The sequence below is a fragment of the Falco cherrug genome, chromosome 9, assembly GCF_023634085.1.
Source record: "Falco cherrug isolate bFalChe1 chromosome 9, bFalChe1.pri, whole genome shotgun sequence".
In the NCBI taxonomy this organism is placed as follows: domain Eukaryota; kingdom Metazoa; phylum Chordata; class Aves; order Falconiformes; family Falconidae; genus Falco; species Falco cherrug.
Window position 1 is genome coordinate 31,970,648 of NC_073705.1, and position 17,518 is coordinate 31,988,165.

At 41.9% G+C, this 17,518-nt stretch overlaps 1 protein-coding gene across 2 annotated transcripts in view; it reads left to right on the forward strand.

Moving 5' to 3' along the window:
• Positions 1 to 4,231: 4,231 nt before the first annotated feature.
• HTR7 (5-hydroxytryptamine receptor 7) overlaps positions 4,232 to 17,518 on the forward strand; it is a 39,520-nt gene continuing 26,233 nt past the window's right edge. For both annotated transcript variants that reach the window (XM_055721405.1, XM_055721406.1), the window contains exon 1: positions 4,232 to 5,078. In XM_055721405.1, coding sequence (XP_055577380.1) covers positions 4,552 to 5,078 — 527 coding nt within the window. In that variant the 5' untranslated portion in view covers positions 4,232 to 4,551. The remainder of the gene's footprint in view (positions 5,079 to 17,518) is intronic.

Genomic DNA, 17,518 nt, shown 5'->3' on the forward strand with positions numbered 1-17,518 from the left:
ACAGCTTGCTGTTGTTAGTGTTTGCTAAATGTAAAAAGAGAAGACATCATTTTGTATTTAGGTTGCACAGATGCAAGTATTTATTCTGACAATGATAAGAAATGCCAAAGATGAGAACGGTTACCTCTCTGTTTTACTGCCACAGAGTGGTGATGATTTATTTTCACAAAGACAAGAAAAGGCAGAAAAGAAAACTGCAGCTGCAACATCTTTGCTAGAAGCTGGACAAGACTGTTATTTGCTAAACAGTACATGCTGGGAATGAAAATCGAGGTTTCAGTAATATTTGTCCATGGAATTCTAACTAGTCTCTGACAAAATATTCTAAACATTTTGACAACGTATTTCCCCAAGGCAGAAGAAACATATACCTATACTTTATTTATTGTTCCCAACAGCAAGTCCTCACCAGTCTTTTATTGGTTTCCAAGAAAAGAAGATGAAAACAAAAGGAAAGAAAAAAAAATACAACAGACAAATCAACAGTTTATGAAGATAGACTGGCTCAGGCAAGAAAGGACAAAAAAAGAGGATGATAAGAAAGGAAAAAGAGCAAGAAAAATTTCTTATGTTTATTTCTTACATTGCATACTCATCTTATATTAGCTTCCTGCCATGCATCCAAAATTGAATTGTTTAAGGAGGGGAATGTAGCAGCACCTTTAAGCTTTTGTGCTAATACGGCCACGGTGGTTGTTTTCCAGAGGTGGCTGTGTGGGGGAACGAGTTACCGTGCCTGGCTGTCAATGCTTTCTCCTCCACTGGTGAAGCTCTTGCTCTGCACTCCTTGACCTGTTTCAGTCAGGGTGCTCCAAGTTAGCAAAGACCTGCTGTGTCAACAGACTCTTCTGGAAAGGGGTGAAAGATCCAGGATTTAGTGCAAGTTCTTTCAACACAAATACTTTGATAGAGGCAGTCTGGTCTCACTAAATCAACACTTGCTGGGAAAACTGCATTTCCTTAGCTAGCTCTGACGATGCCTATCTTACTTTACCTCACTAACACGGGGGCAAAGAATTGATACCAATACACACTGTTCTGTTATATACTTAGTATAAATCACAAATGCAGATGTTATGAGATTAACACTATTTCTGGAGGAGGGGAGAAAAAATTAAACGAAGAAGTTAATTGGTTTTGGAGAGAAAAAAAGCAGCAAAGAAAAAGGGTCCCTTAGCTTTTTTTTTTTCTTTTTTTTCTTTTTTTTTTTTCTCTCTAATCTGGAACACTTCTACATAACAAAAATGAAATATCAAAGATGAGACTTGCAAATAAAGTACATTATCAGGTGTGAACAAAATAATTTAACTTCAGTAAGTGCATGAAGAATGAGGGGCAACAGCCTTAGCACAGAATTGGGGGTATAGAGAAATACTAAGAGGCTTTTAGACATAAAGAGCCTAAATTACTCAAAGGAGAGGATGCTACTAAGCTCAGCCAGAAAACTGATTTGATGGTATTTATTGAAGCATAATGGCAGGTGAAGAAATAATATCTTGGGGTGGGACGGCAGGGTGAGAACAAATGTCAGCTTGTTATTTTTGACACCCAATCAGCCATTTGTTTCATTTCTGTATGCTGTCTAGAACAGCATGTTAGAATTTGTAAGTAAGGTCACTGAAGACAAAAGCAAAATGTACACTTGGAAGGATCAACTCCTACCTTCACATATCATTATTCTAAATGCATAGAATATATGTAGTCTCGTATAGCTATGGGTGCTCTCTGCTTTCCCAGGCACTGGGGCTGTGAAAGCCTCTAAATCCCTCTAGGAAAGCACCTCACAAGATTTGGCCCAGACCTGGAAACTGGAATGTTATTCTAGGTGTGTCCTAATGTAAAGCTTTCAAGGAAAAGGTTTTAGAGAGTATCAGCTGCCTCATCTTGCCAAGGTTTCTTATTTTCTCTGCACTAGTAAATAAACCCCTTTCTATAATAGTATGTAAATTGACTTAAAATTGGTTTGTCTCCTCAAAGATAAGATTATAAGAGTAAATACAAAGAGTAGTAACATGACCTTTGAGAAGGAAAGAAAGCAGGTGATTAACTTTAATGAACTGTATGGGAATTTAAGGTACAGAACAAAAGATGAGGCTAAAATCCTTCCTTCAGGTTGGAATGGGTCACAGTAACACACAAATGATCCTGTGTATCATCCACTGAGTATAGAGTCACGTTCCAGAAAGTGTATTGAAAAGCTGTCAAGAAGAATGACTGATTTAATGAACTGTGTCAACACATTTGCTGGAAGCACCAAATTCTAATTTGCTCTGCCTTAGTGACATTTTAAACAACTGAAAAATTTCTTTTACAGTGAGTATTAAACTGTACAATGTTATCAGCTTTTATGATACGAATCTATTTTGAACAAAATTTACCCAGTTCTTATCTCCTTAGCTGTACTTCAGACACTATTTTTTAAAAATGTATTCACACAACAAGGAAATATTCTCCTTTCTCCACGTTTTGACTTAATGCTTTCACTTTGATGCACTCTTTCCATTTCTAAAGATCTTTTTCTTCCTAATATTTGATTTGCTGGCAGAAGGGACTTGCTTTTATCACCTGGAGGGGTAAGTCACCTGAAGCGCAAGGCTCATGAACACATTCTGGGTGGTTAACCGGGGAAAGCTTTTATTGCCAGTGGACACAGTGAGGCAAGTAAAAAGATGGAGCAAAATACATGACCGAAAAGGAAAACACTTTCAGCTTGATAATGGTCAAATAGCTGCCCAGCTAGCTAGATCTCATCCTTATCATGTGAAACTTGTTTATTCCATTACCTTAGTCAAATCAAGATGGGGGGGTGGAATGGAAAGCAAGCAACTGAATTCCCAAACCCTGCTCGCTGCCTGCTGCATTTCTGACCACAGGAGACTGCCTGCCTGTGCCCAGATTGCATCAGACACATCTGACCCCAACCCCTCAGCCCCGTGCGTGCTCACAGGGGAGCTGGGCCAATGCAGCCTGCTTTCAAGAACAGGTGATGGTGACAGAATGGAATTGATTTCATTAAAAACAAGAAATTCTGTGAGCTGAGTATGGAAGCCTCAATTGCTATGGATTTATGTTTCAATAGTGCCTATGACTGTCAGATGAGTTTTTTTCCAGTAGCTGCGTACTTGTTAGGTCTTTCTTCAAAGCAGATTTTTGTGTCTGTACAATGTGAGCTCATACTGCAACCCCTCTTCCTGCTGGGCCACACACAGAGTTCTTCCCTCTGTCTGGTGCATACTTAAATAAAACTTGCTATAACGTTGCTACCTGCCAAGACCTCCCCTAATTCAGGTGACGCTGACATTGGTCAATGGTTACTAGGTGTCAATGGTCTTTTCGTTTTCCTCTCTTTCTCTAGTTCATCTGGTTTCTTTCACTTGTTGGAAATACGAAGGGATGCTCAGGAGCAAGTCTTTCCTGGTTTTGATACTTACTGTCTAGCTGTCACTATACTAAGAGGTGTTATTGACTGCTGGTCTCCCATTGGTAATGGACAATTCAAATTGTTAGTTTTCACCCCACGTGGAGGCAACAATATGACTTAAAGAATGGAAAAATCTAGCAAGTCCCAGCAACGGGCTAGTATCAAAGAGTCCAAGGAATCTGCAGGAAAAGCAGGTAATTCAAAGGGATTTTGCTGCTGTTTCTAACTTTACCAAAAGGATTACACATGTAACAGCAAATGCATACATTGCAAATAATGCTATATAAATATTAATAAAAGATAGAATATAGATAATGGGATTCACACTGATTTAGTAGAAAGGAGAATGTGTAAGCTTGAAGATATAAAGAAATACTTCACAGGTGACCACGCTGGGGGTAGATCTTACAAGAGTGGCCACTATTAATTCTCCAAGCAGCTGTCACGCTCCGGCCGGACCCGAATCTGGCAGCAGGGACATTTCCATAGCGGGGACAGAGGCTCTTCTGGAGCAGCCGCGGGAGAGGCAGGGCTGCGGGGCGCCCACCCGCCGCCGGCTGGAGCCGCTCAGCCTGCCGGCGCTCCTGCTCCGGGCGCGCCCTACAGACGTACCGATCGATCTCTATCTACCTATGTACACACACACGCACATACATAGGGGCTTTCCCGAAGCGCCCCCCGCCCGGGCCGGCCGCGCAGGCGGAGCCGGCGCCCGAGGCCGCCGCGCAGACGGGCTGCGGCCAAGGGGCTCCCCCCCAGCTGCCGCTCGGAGCGGGAGGCGGGAGCGGGGGGCGGAGCGGCTCCCGCCCCGCCGCCGTCGGAGGACTCAGCCGCGGGTGGGAGCGGGCGGTGGGCGCGGGTGGGCGGGGAGCGGCCGCCACCCCCGCCCGCCCCCCTCTCCCCGCGGGCTGGGGGTGATGGCGCCGAGCCCACCCCCCGGCCGCCCGGGGAGCGCCGTGGGCGAGCCCGGCTGTGCCGGGGGAAGTTGAAGGCTGGGCCCCCCGGCGGGCCGCTCCGCCGGCGGCGAGGGGGCGGGCGGCGCCGGGGGCCCGAGGAGGAGCCCGAGCATCCCGGGCGGCGGGGAGAGCTGGCGAGCGGGCGGAGGGGCTTCATGGGCGGCTCACGCCAACATGGTCCTCGCCCTCAACGGCAGTCACCTCTACGGTAACCTCCGGCCCTCGGTCCTGGAGGACCCGCGGGCGCTGAGCGGCGGCAGGATGATCGCCGGCTCCTGGCCCCCGCGCAGCCTGGCCAAGCTTGGCCCGTCGCCCCCTCCGTCGGCGCTGCCCACGGCGAGCCCCCTCCCCGCCAACGACTCCCAGTGCGGGGAGCAGATCCTCAGCTACGGCAACGTGGAGAAAGTTGTCATCGGGGCCGTCCTCTCCCTCATCACCCTGCTGACCATCGCCGGCAACTGCCTGGTGGTCATCTCCGTCTGCTTCGTGAAGAAGCTGCGGCAGCCCTCCAACTATCTCATCGTCTCGCTGGCCCTGGCCGACCTCTCGGTGGCCCTGGCCGTCATGCCCTTCGTCAGCGTGACCGACCTCATCGGCGGCGAGTGGATCTTCGGGCGCCTCTTCTGCAACGTCTTCATCGCCATGGACGTCATGTGCTGCACGGCCTCCATCATGACTCTCTGCGTGATAAGTATCGACAGGTGAGACACGGGGCGGCGCCGGCCCGCCCGTCGCTGCCCGCGCTCCGGGGGCCGGCTCCGCGCCGCTGCCCGCCGCCCCGGGGACCGAGGGTGGCCGCGCCGCTGGGGCCAGTCAGCGGTGCCACCAGGGGTCTCTTTCGCCTCCTCCGGGCCCCTTGGAAACGAGCTGCAGACGAGCTGGAGGCACGGCGGGAGGCGGGAGCCAGCCTTGCAGCCTCTCCTGTTCGAAGGCGCCCGCCGGAGCGGGCGTGCTGCCCCCCGCTAGCCCAGCCCGGGTGCCTGGTCATCCCTCGGGGTAGCTTCCCCGCTGTCGTTAGGTCCAAGTGTCAGAACCAAGCTGGAGCTGGACTCCGTAAGTTTTCTGTGGCTCTGTACAAATCACGGGGCATTTGCAACCGCTTTAAAATTTGCAACGTTACGTCTTTAAACTATTTATACCACAGCTAGATCGGAGCTGATTCTCCCGAAGCTGGTGATAGTGTAACCTCACTGAGTTCAGGGGAGTCTTACCGGATCAGAGAATTACAGCTTATTAGTGTTTTATCATTGCTCTGTGACAATCCCAGAATAGCTCCATTTTAACTAACAGAACCATTTCTGACAAATAACGTTTTCTTTGAAGGAAAAAATTGCTTTCAAGTATTTGCTTTTTAAACATTTTCTTCTGCCTTCTTAAAAACCAAGATGCTCATTGACATTTAGCTTCATCCAAAAGATGCAGACACTGGAGCAATAAGATGTAGACAGACTGTAGAAGAGGATCTTAGGCATTCACTTCTGATGTTAAGGCCATACCTAAGACCTTACATTTGCCCATGTCTAAGCTGTCCTCTGCAGAGGAAAGCTAACAGATCCCTTTATTCCATGCAGGTCCCATTCTAATGTAAGTTGCAGCCTGTAACTTCCCTCTTCCACAGCCTAAATCCCATGCCAAGAATTTCAGCATCTAGAGGGAGACTGTTTTCATTACAACTCAAGACAATTAGCAGAAATCGAAGAATTTCCTAACTAGACTCTAGAAGTAGTTTTTCAAGTCTGATATCAGCAGTCGTCTTGACTATGTACTTCAGAAAGTTTTAGGAAAAAACTCCGTATTAGGTTTCTGCAAAGAAACAGTCTCTCAAAAGAGTTGCCCACAATAACTGGAGATTGTTTCATGCCAAGGAACATCATGGTTTATGTTAGTTTCAAAACTTTAGTTTCTGTATAAGCATGCCCTCCTTCAATGCTCTTTGTGACTTATGTAATAGCTAGCAGTTATCTGAATGCTGCAATGCATCTTGTAGCAATGAGATCCGTGTACAGACTTCAAGTACCAAACGGTGGGGTTTTTTTGTTGATGTTGCCTTGAAGCTTGCTGTCTTTTAACTTAATTCCAGTATTGTAAGAAAATATTAATAGTTTCATCTGCTTTCCCAGTGTTTTTCTATCCTATTTTTAAGATAGGTGATTTAATTTTTCCACTCTCTCCACATAAAGTATTTCTACTGATTGTTCTTGATGTCCATCTCTGAACTCTTCACCTCCGTTTCTAATAACCTTTTGAAGACAGGTATAATTAAACCTTCTTACCCAAGTAAGGGTGTGTGTGACTGATTCACACTGTAGCACTGAAGTAGTTCGGTTTTACTCTTTTTCATTTCTTAGCTTAACAATTGAGGTCACTGCTGTATGCTGAGCAGGGGCTTTGGCTGAACTGGTCACAGTGATGATTGCATCTCCAGCTGTTGTCTTTCCATTCTCCCTCCACTCTCCTCCCCCACCCCCCCCCCCCCCCCCCCGCAAACACCAACAAGAGATATAGCTATATATTTAGAACAGAATATAACCTATTATGAGTGACTCGGTTTCATTAACAATTGCTGGTTTAAACTTGAGTTATTCTCCTCTTGTCCTTGCATTCTTACTTCTATCACTGAATGTTTATTGTACATCATCTCTTCATAATTCATTATACTCTTGTCTACTTGCTACATGAAACCAAAATTCTGTGAATCATGATGTGTTAACCTGTGCCACCCAAATCCTATATACAGTTAAGACAGGTGATATAAATAAAAGGTGACAAGCCAGCAATTCATTAGCAAAATGTCTCTACCACTTGGCAACAAAGAATTGAAAAATCTCCATGATTTGTAATCCTGTTTAGAAATAAATAATCTTATACTGTTGTAACACTGCTCAGTCAGGCCAAAGATTAGCTTGGGATGTTAACTAATCTTTGAATAGTGAATATGTACAAAATACGCAAACCAGGGAGAAATGATTAAAATAAATGTGAATGATGAAATGTTGCCAGTGTAGTATTGATTTTAATGGTGCTATCTTACTGGCAGTTGTTCTTACACTTCCGTACTTAGGAACTTAGCCTTGAATGATCAGTAAGGGAGATTTATCTCTGAAAAAATGAGTACCTCCAGATAGAGTATTGTATGTGGTACAGGAGCCTGCAAATCACAACATGTATAGTGCGTTAGAGGGCCAGACCATTTTCACAAGGACAATTTTTCCATGGGTTTGATGGAAACACTTGCATGTTTTATATTATCTTGGAGGAGGACATCTCTGATGATACAGTACCTATTATCTCAGTGCAAAGAATACAAATACAAGATGAACCAGGAAATCCAGAAGCAGGGAAGAAGTGAATGAAATTCACCGTCCTTCAACTTTGCCACTATCCTTGATGCCATTTAGACAGACTTAAGCCTTGTAGCACAGTTAAGTATCCTGGGGTCACACGTGAGACATTTGTTTAGGGAGAAGGGTTAAGACAGGGCAAAACCCCCCATTTTTGAATAATAATTATTAATTGCATTGCCAGCTGTTTTCATAGGACAGTTTAGGAAGCCTTTGTCGTGATCCAGTAAAGCCTCTCCTGAAGGGAAAGATGCTGTTACAGCCAGTGCAGAGACAGCAAATGGCGTTGGGTATTTTAAGATTTTTGTTGTTAAATCTCTAGGTTCTTCCTGAGGCAGATATGAAAATCTGTTGAAGGTAAACAGCTGAAAGAATGTTACTATTGAATTAAGCTTTTTTTTAAAAAAAGTTTGTTATAACTGTTAGGCAAGGTTTGTAGGGAGATGTAATATCTTTTGTTAAACAAACAAATACAACTGGTAAAAAAAAGAGGCTTTGAGGCCCTTCCAAACGGGATATGTTTGAGTAAAGGATATGAGTAAATTGAAGAGGCTTTTTGATTTGTTTCCCTTGCACAAATATGTGCTACTCAACACATGGCACTGAGAGCCATGAAATGCCAGCAGCTGGCAGGCCTATTGCATGCAGAGATATTTTGCTACACAGCCCTTAGTGGTGGATGTGTTTTTCAGCTGAATTTATGAGTTGGAAAGCTCTGAAAGATGCAGATTAGCATGGAGTCTACAAATGGACTGGTATCATTCTGTTGAAAAAAAGCCATCCTTTTTTCCTAGTCAGATATATGAAGCACTGGTTGTACTGTTTAAGTTGCGTCTACCCTGAAGTTGTATAAATGTTACGACTGTGAAGTAGATGTTAGTATGCTATTATGGGGATCTCTAACTTTGTAAAGGGTGCACAAGAAAGAAGGTAGTTTGAAAAGGTTATTTTATTATCCACAAAGTACTGAATTTGTGGTGATCATGAGTTAATGTCTGTAGTGATACCAAGATTTGGACTATTACGCTTTTCTCCAGATAACATCTTTCCTTTTATTTCACAACCTGAAAACCTCCACATATCTTTATCAGGGTGACCTGAGATAAGCATGTTATTTTTAAAGTATCTCTGCCTTATTTAAGACCCTGTTTTGGAAGAAGACTATGTGCTTACAGGCAGGTCTGTCAGAACGAAAACAGATGTGACAAAGAGGCAAGAGTATTTCTCCCTTTTCAAATTTCAGAAGGATTAAACAGGCAAGACAGCTTGATACCTGAACAATCAATATTACATTCACTATACTCGCCATCCATGATACAAGGGGTATCTCTGGAGAAAGGTAGGCATTACAGAGACTTTGGCAGGATAATTGTGCCGCAGTGAATAGTAGCTTCTTTTAAGAATTTCTTATTAGTGTGTTTGTGGGGTTTTTTTTGTTTAGGTTTTGTTGGGGTTTTTTTTGTCTCTTAAGGCTCTACTTTTTTGGTTCTGAGTTAAATAAATTATACCACATTTAGATTCCTTCACATTTAAGAGTGAGAGAACATTGGGCGTGAATTATGAGGGACGGATGTGAACCACATCTTAGTGGGTGAACGAACATATAAAGGGAATTAATTGAATTTAAACTGGTGGTGTTTGCATGCTGATTCATCATGTTCTTCTGACCCAAGATAGCTACAGAAATCTTGTTTTGGAGAGTATCCACTGGATAACTGCAGAAGTAGCAATTTTTAATTCAATTTAAAAATAGCTCTTTGGCTTAGAAAGTGATAAAGTAACATAACTACTCAAATACAGTTGATGAATTATAACACTTTCGTCACACCCACACAAGTAATGAAACACTTTTGGGGAACTTTTCCAGTCTGTATCTTAGCCAACAATTTGTGAGTATTCCAAACTTCCATTAAATAGATGAGGATTTAGAATTTTATGCAAATGATACCAAAGTTTTTGTTGATCCTGAGATTTTTGTACACAAGGATCAGTTCTTTGTCCATCCTTGTTTTGTATCTTTTTTCATGCTCCAAGTAAGTATGAGTACTTATGCTTGACCTTAGAATATGTCAGCCCCTAAAAGCTCACCCATTTCCAGTGTCCTTGCTGCATACCTCGGAACTGAGGAGGCCTCCAAGTGCCTCACAGGAAAAACTTGGTGCTAAACTTAAATAAAGACTTAAGCACTTTCAATAGAACCCAGGTGTCTAAATTGTGCCTACATCCCAAACTGAAAATGTCACCTGAAAACCCTGTCAGCGATTTCCTAAGCCTAATGACACCTAAGAGCCCTGCGTGGCTTCCCATTCGATGTGGAACTCCTCTGCTTTCAGGCCATGGGTGGAAAAGGCTGCAGTCGTACTGCCAGCTCTGCTCAGTTCCGTCAGAAAATACATGTAGAGTATATATATGTAGAGACAGATATGAAGAAATCCTGTATGTAATGTATTTTGGATCTAGAATAAATATAGGCACCTACCAGCAGTGTCCCCCATGAGGTTTTGGTGAGTATGTGTTTATGCCGGAATAACTGAGGAATTAGGAAAAAACTAAAGGAACTATAGGAAAAGCATGTGATGAAGTTACTGCAATTAAGGTCTACATTGCAGAATAAAGTTTGGGGATTAATATCCCTCCTAACCACCATCACAAGAGCCATTCTTTCCATTGCTCAGCCCAATAAATAACTGTATTCTCTCAGTCTGTACATAACTTGTCTAGCTTATGAAAGATACAGGCAGCATTGATACACTAAAGTGGAAAAAAGTTTTGTTTTTATTCCTTTCCGTGTAGTTTTTCTAATTTAGTCCACTTAAAGAACGTTCCTCAAGTTGTTTGAATCTGCAAATTCGTTTTGCAGAGAAGTTCTTGCTGAACACCTCTGCAATCTCAGTTTTATTATTTACATTGAAAATGTATGCAACAGAAATTTTTTCTCTCAAATCCTGAGATGAAGAAGTTGAATTGGAAGTTGGAAGCATTAAGTAGTAGAAGGCAGTGCAATGTGTATCTCTCACTGAGAGCCACCTCCAAAAGAGTAAATGGGGTGTTTTGCTGTACTAATGATCACACTTTAGGTACCTTTCCGTGGCGTTGTCCGGTATGTTTTCCTACGTCATGCAGGCAGCCTGCAAGAGATGCAGTTACTTACACTGTAACCTGGTCTTGGCCACAAGAATTGTTTTGTTACATCTTTGCAGAGACATTGTGCTTCATGACTAGCCTGCCAGATGCACAATAAGTAAGATAGGAGGTAGCAAATAAAAGATATTTTATCAGAGGGACTATTTAGTGAAGACTTAACAATTCAGAAGTAAAGAGGGTTCTTTTACCGCCAAAACGAGTGGTAGTTTTGTCCTTCTGCACTGGGAATAGATGTAAGATCTAAAGTTTGGTAGGTGTGTCTTGTGGCTGCACAGTAAAGGCTGACAAAGTTTGGGAAGCTAGAGGATGTTACAGAAAAAGCGTGTAGATTGATTATTCTATCGCTGTTATATACTGGATGCATTTAAGTAGTGTCACTGAAATGGAGTCATGAAGTATGGAGATGCAAGATAACCTAGAGGTGGCAGTGAAATGGCGACTGCAAATGGTAATGTTCCAAGGTATGCATGAATGGAGAATTATAGTTCAGCCACTATCAGGAGATTTGGAATTACACCCCATTTATGTGAATGCCTTTTCTTGAAATGATGTTGCATTTTCCCCCCACATTTGAAACTATCTTCTGTTTGCCTACCAGGGTTTAACACTGGATGAGTTTTCAGAAATTATTTTGGGGTCTCTAATTCTTGGGGGTTCAACCAGACATTTCAAAGGAAGCCTAATAAACAGAGGTAAGGGAACATTAATTCATATTTTTGCCAAACAGGGCATTCTGGAGACATTTAAGAAGTGACTTTTTTCCTGTCAAGGTCACAAAAATAGTCTCCATAAAGTAAGGTTGGATTTGCCTCAAAATTCACAGGAAAAATACAATTCTAGAAACACTCCTCTTAGGTTTTGAAGGGAGCTTTCAGAAATATCTCCTAATATAAATCACAAAAATGCAAATACCTATACTGGCATGATGGTGTAGTACAACCTGTGTACACTGGTATCAAACTATATTTTCCTCGAGTGTTCTTCTTGAACTGAATGAGTATCATAGAACAAAAACATCAAAGCATTTGTAGTCGTTATACTGTGTTTGAAGCAAGTTTACTCTATCACTGGCAGCATGCTCTCACAGCCTTCTACAGGAACAGAAATTAATCAAGGAATGTTCTTTGACTTTTCTAGAATAATTTTCTCTGAAATTTATTTATAAAAATCCCTGTAAATTATATAAAGAGAGTATCTTATTACTTTGAAAGAAATCCAGTATTTGTTGAATTTGAAATATTTTATTGGAAACATTTGTGGCAACTTTTGAAACAGGACATCCCATTTAATCTGCAGTTGATACTGTACATATGGTGCTGTCTTTCAGCTACAAACACCTATTTTTTTTCTCTCTCAGTATATCATACAAAGATCTGGTCCTTCCTCTGTGGACTAGGAAATCTGCAGACAGAGCTGGCCATTGCAGGTTTTGCATGAACATTAAAGAGCTTGAGGAATAGTTGAGCCTGCCAAGCTGCAGCTGTCATACAAGCAAGACTGGGGAGCAAAATTACAAGTTCTGCTATCTGAGTGTACAAAGCACAAGCATCATAAAGCAATGCTCACTGCAGCTTTGTCCTAGTGGTCACTACTATTTGTAAGGTGAGGATAACTTCTTCCAACTGGAAAGCTTGCAAGTTTTAGTTTTTCATGTTATACTGCATGGCCAACTATTTCTAAAGGACTGATTCATAGTATATCTATTCCTATGTATACTGAAGATAGAAAAAACAGATTAAAAGTTTTGAGGAAACTCTTACTACGAAGGTGAAGTTTTCCTTTCCGCAAGACCCCAGTAATTAAATATGTCATAGGGAAAATTTGTTTCTATTCTGTTTGAATTAACATAACAAAATGAAAGAGCACAGCAGCTTTGATTTTCTTCTTTTACCTTGCTTTTTACTCAGGAGGCTTTATATAGATAGAGCATCTAGATTATTTGATACATATGGGTGGTTCTGTACATATTAGTATGTATGCAAATCAGGTAGTGACTCACCTCTAACTGTAAACAAGCTTTTTGTGTAATGTACAGACAAGAATGAAATTTTTAATAATGCCAGCTGTTCTAATAACATGCAGAACTGAGATATGCAGGGAGATCAAGCCAGTAGTCAGTATATTTCTGTCTTTATCTGGCCTCTGCTATGAAACTGTGAGTTAGCATAAGAGACCTCTGAGAGGGGTTAACGTCGTCGTGGACAGCTATTTCACTGCAAAATGGTCATGATTGTTTAAAAAAAAAACACCCAAAGCATAAAAACAAGGAGAGATATTACAAAAATAACGTTTTTTAAAGTAAGGAGAAACCAGGGTGGAGTCTATTTTTAGAGGTACATTGTGTCTTGATGAAAAAGCTGGCAGCAAAGTTTTTTCCTGAGATATATCAAGGAAATGGGTGGGGTTTTGGTACTGTCAAAAACTTGAAACCAAGCTTTTTAGCTGAAGAAGAGTAAGTTAAAAATATAACCACAAGGAAAGTTGATTATCCATTTTTGTTTACAGTTTTCTATGTTCCTGTAAGGAAATTGTGAGAAGTGGAGGTAGAGCCATATGAAAGGAAACACTTTTCTGATGTTGGGAGCTATTTGTTCTCCAGGGTATAGCAGGTTGAGGGGCAAGCAGCAGCTTGCCACATATTAATGGTGGTGGAAAAACTGCTCAGGGACAAAAGGAGACTGGGCAGAGTTTGTTGTATCTCAGAAATTCACTGAGTTGGGTAAAATCAGAACTGGAAGCAAAGGCTTGACTGCAAGGGCACCATTTTGTGGGAGAATTGTGTACAAACTGTTTTACTTCTGACTCACTATGTGATGAATTTTCTGTATTTAAATATATCAAATTTCTAGTTTTCATTTAAATAAACTTACTTTTTTGAGTTGAAAACTTTTTAGTCTTAGGGGAGAGCTTGTTATTAGAGGTCTAGGCAGACAGATCATGAGATCTCCCAGTAACCTGACCTGCAGCTGTGTCACCTTCACTCCCACTGAAGATTACTGATCGCTAACCTTGCTGGCATTGGAATCATCATCACTCATCAGCTGTACAAATACCTGCAATCAGAAATATGGTCTATTGCTGCTGCAAGTTAAATTGAGCCACAGATACAGAGCTTTCTTTAAGTACGTTATTTATAAACAGCTCACTTTTTATGAGAGATGTGTTAAGAGACTAGGGACAATGTATTTCAACATATGGTTTGCAGATCTCCAGAGAGGAACATAAAAGGTAACTGCAAGAAACCCAAGTCTGTTGTCAGTAGCATGTATTTACTGGTTAGAGAACTGTTCCCATACTAGAAAATGTAGGAATTTTTGAAACAAAGTAAAGAATAATGGCCTAGAAGAGTTACTCTGGTAACAGGTATTTAGAAATTGGCAATAGGCATAAAATTTAGAAGGTGGAAATGGAAAGCATGAGCTCAGATAATAGAAGTATATGCTGTTATCTAAACTTGCTGTAGAATTTGCAACATAACTGTCATAATGAATACAAACCATGAAAACCTGTTGTGATTGTCATGAAATATTTCAGATACACAGTACCATCTGCCAGTATAATATTTTGTAAGCAGTTCTCTATGCGGGTTGTTAAATTTTGTTTATTTGCTGTAGAAGTCAAGGTTTAACAAACAGTTGAAATACTAAATCCCTGAACAAAGTGTGTTGTCTGGCCACAAATTACTTGGAAATATTTATACCCATGACCCAAAACAGCTGCTGACAAGGTGCAAAGCTTTTCTTTAAGAATCTAATAAGATGTTTTGATGATAAGTCTTTAGAGCTAAAGCTGTGCTATTTTTAATTTTTGCATTGTTATGTACTGAAGTTTCCCTTTTACCTGAAGAGTCTGCATTTGGAGACCACTTAGCACAAGCAGTTTTAGCTACAATACTGATTGTAGTCTCTCAAGAGTGTATTGTCCCATATTAAAAAGCTATTTTTGCTAAATGAGTTTGGTCATTAGCAGAACACAATCTGCATTTTTTTCAAAAAATAACTGAAATTAAAATAGCACAGTGGACGGACTGCCTGTGAATTAAACAACACAAGAAGGAGCTTAACATTTCCAAAGCCTGTTACTTAACACAAAGCTTCTGCACCACTGCCTAAGCACTGAAGGGGAGCATCTTATCAAATATCCCAAAGACCTGCAGTTTGCAGTGAGCTCCCTGAAATGTCCATAGGCCACCTCTGGTGATTCATCCCACACTGACGCCAAAGTTCTGCTCCTAAATTCAAGTGCATCTTTGAAGTTGTCAGCCTGGCAATGAGAACTGATATTATTGGAAGCTGTAGGAACAGCAATAAACCTTAGGTATTTTAGTCTTTATCCACACAAAGTTGATGCCACTACATCTCAGAAAAAAAACCTTAGAGTTGCCAACTTGCTGCTGGGAAGAGCAACGGAAAGACATACTCACCGAGAGACAAGAAGAAGGGCCTCCTTCTGCTGATCCCACTTCATTGCTTTCATGTGTGGTGTAGCACCTGTGAAATGAACAGAGAAGAGGGGCCTCGCATCCTTGATAACGTCCAAATCCCACTATCTTTAAAGACTTTGGAGGAGGAGATGGTTTATCACCAGCTGTATCTATTTCTGTTTTAGCATAAAGGTATAACTCTAAATTCTGATGAACATAAAAAGGCATTGTAAAAGAATTGTGATACACACGCTGAGGTGGGAAAATGGTCATTTGTGGATAACCAGTAGTGGAATCTGGCCTCCAACTTTGCCATTCTGTACAGAAAGTCCAGGGGAAGAAGGCAAGAAACTCCTTTCTTGACAGGAGAAAGGCACAAGGTTCATTCTGTAGATTGGATGTACTATGTTTTCATGCCTGTGAAGTTGGTGGTAGCAATTTGTGTTGTGTTGAAAGTTGTCCTGTATTTTAAAAATATTTAGTGTTTTGGATTTTGCATTATTTTAAAAATGAGGAAAATTATAACATATTTTGCTGAAGGAAAAGAATATACTGTAGTGGAAACTTGTCATGGGCAGGCTCTTATTCAAGAAGACAAAGAGGACACATTATCCTGGCTAATCTTTTTTTGGGTTTCTTGTCTAGCGATCTCTAAGCTTTCTTGGAGCTGCCTTTGCAAAAGTAGACCCGTTGACACCTGAAATGGGGAATATAGACTTCTGGATTTGGATTAAATTTTACTGAAGCAGCAAGCTGGAAAAAAACAGCTATGTGGAACCGCAGCCTGGCAAGTCTGAGCAAGACCCCGGAGACTCAGAATTCATTACAGTGGAGGACTGGTTAGCTAGAAAGAAGTAGTGTCCATTTGGCCATTAAATTATTCATTCCCAAACCTGCTGGTAAAAATGAACAAATATTATGACAAATGAACTATTAAATACTGTGGTTGTAAAGGGCTGAACATAACAGTTTCACCCACTGCAATTTGGGTTTTACTGCAGTTATTTTTCATCACTTGATGTTTCCCCCCTTCAACATTCTCCTTCATTAAAGGGCACCTGGAGCTGTGTTTTTAAGGATTGTGAGTGATTGAAAGGGGAAGAAATACTTGTAAAGTGACACTAAATTCCTACATTTTTTTTATTTCCAGTTTATGGAGGAGAGGCTTGATCTTGACCAATTTATTTATTGAAAGTAAATTCCAAAATATCACTGAATGAGACAACAGGACGTTCTTTGAGTATAGCCTGTATGGCAGCGATGGGATCCAACTGTATAGAAGAGGCAAGAGAATCTTTGGCAGCAGGCTGGCCAACCTGGTGGGGCAGGCTTTACACTGAAGGACTCAGGGAGAGGAGTCCAAGGTGGCAATGCTCATGCCATTGCATCTGACTGGGAAATAAACCAGGCCAACCGGGGCAGCAATGTATGTTCCCTTGCTGCCTCCCAAGATGGGTACCAGAAAGCCGGCCACCTCAAGGGTGTGCGTGGCCATGGTGGATCCTTTTGCAGCCCTCCTGGGAAACCTGTGTGCTCAATTACCTCTCTGAAATGCCTGTACACCCACACGGGGAATAAACAGGAAGAGTTGGAGAACCGTGTGTGGTGGCAGGGTCATGATCTCATTACAGTTACAGAGACATGGTGGGGTAGCCCACATCACTGGAATGTTGTCATGGGTGGCTACAAAATTTTTAGGAAAGACAGGCCAGCAAGGAGAGGTGGTGGAGTTGCTTTTTATGGGAGGGAGCAACTAGAACATATTGAGCTCTCCCCAAGGATGAATGCAGAATAAATCGAGAGCTTGTGGGTAAAGATTAAGGGACAGGCCAACATGGGGGAAGTAGCCTCATGGTCACAGGTCCTGGTTCTCATGGGAGATTCAACCTCCCTGATATCTTCTGGAAAGATAACATAGCTAGGCTCACACAGTCCTGGAGGTTCCTGCAGAGCACTGATGATAACATTTTGATGCAGGTAGTGGAGGAGCCAACAAGATAGTGAGGTGTGCTACTGGACTTTGTACTTTACAAAGAAGGACTGGTTGGGGATGTGAAGGTTGGGGACAGTCTTGGCTGCAGTAACCATGACATGGTGCAGTTCAGGATCCTGTGTGGAGGAAGCAGGGCAATAAGTAGGATTGCAACCCTAAACTTCAGAAGAGCTAACTGGCTTCTTCAAGGACCTACTTGGAGGAATCCCATGGGTTAGGGCTCCAGAAATTCGGAGGGTC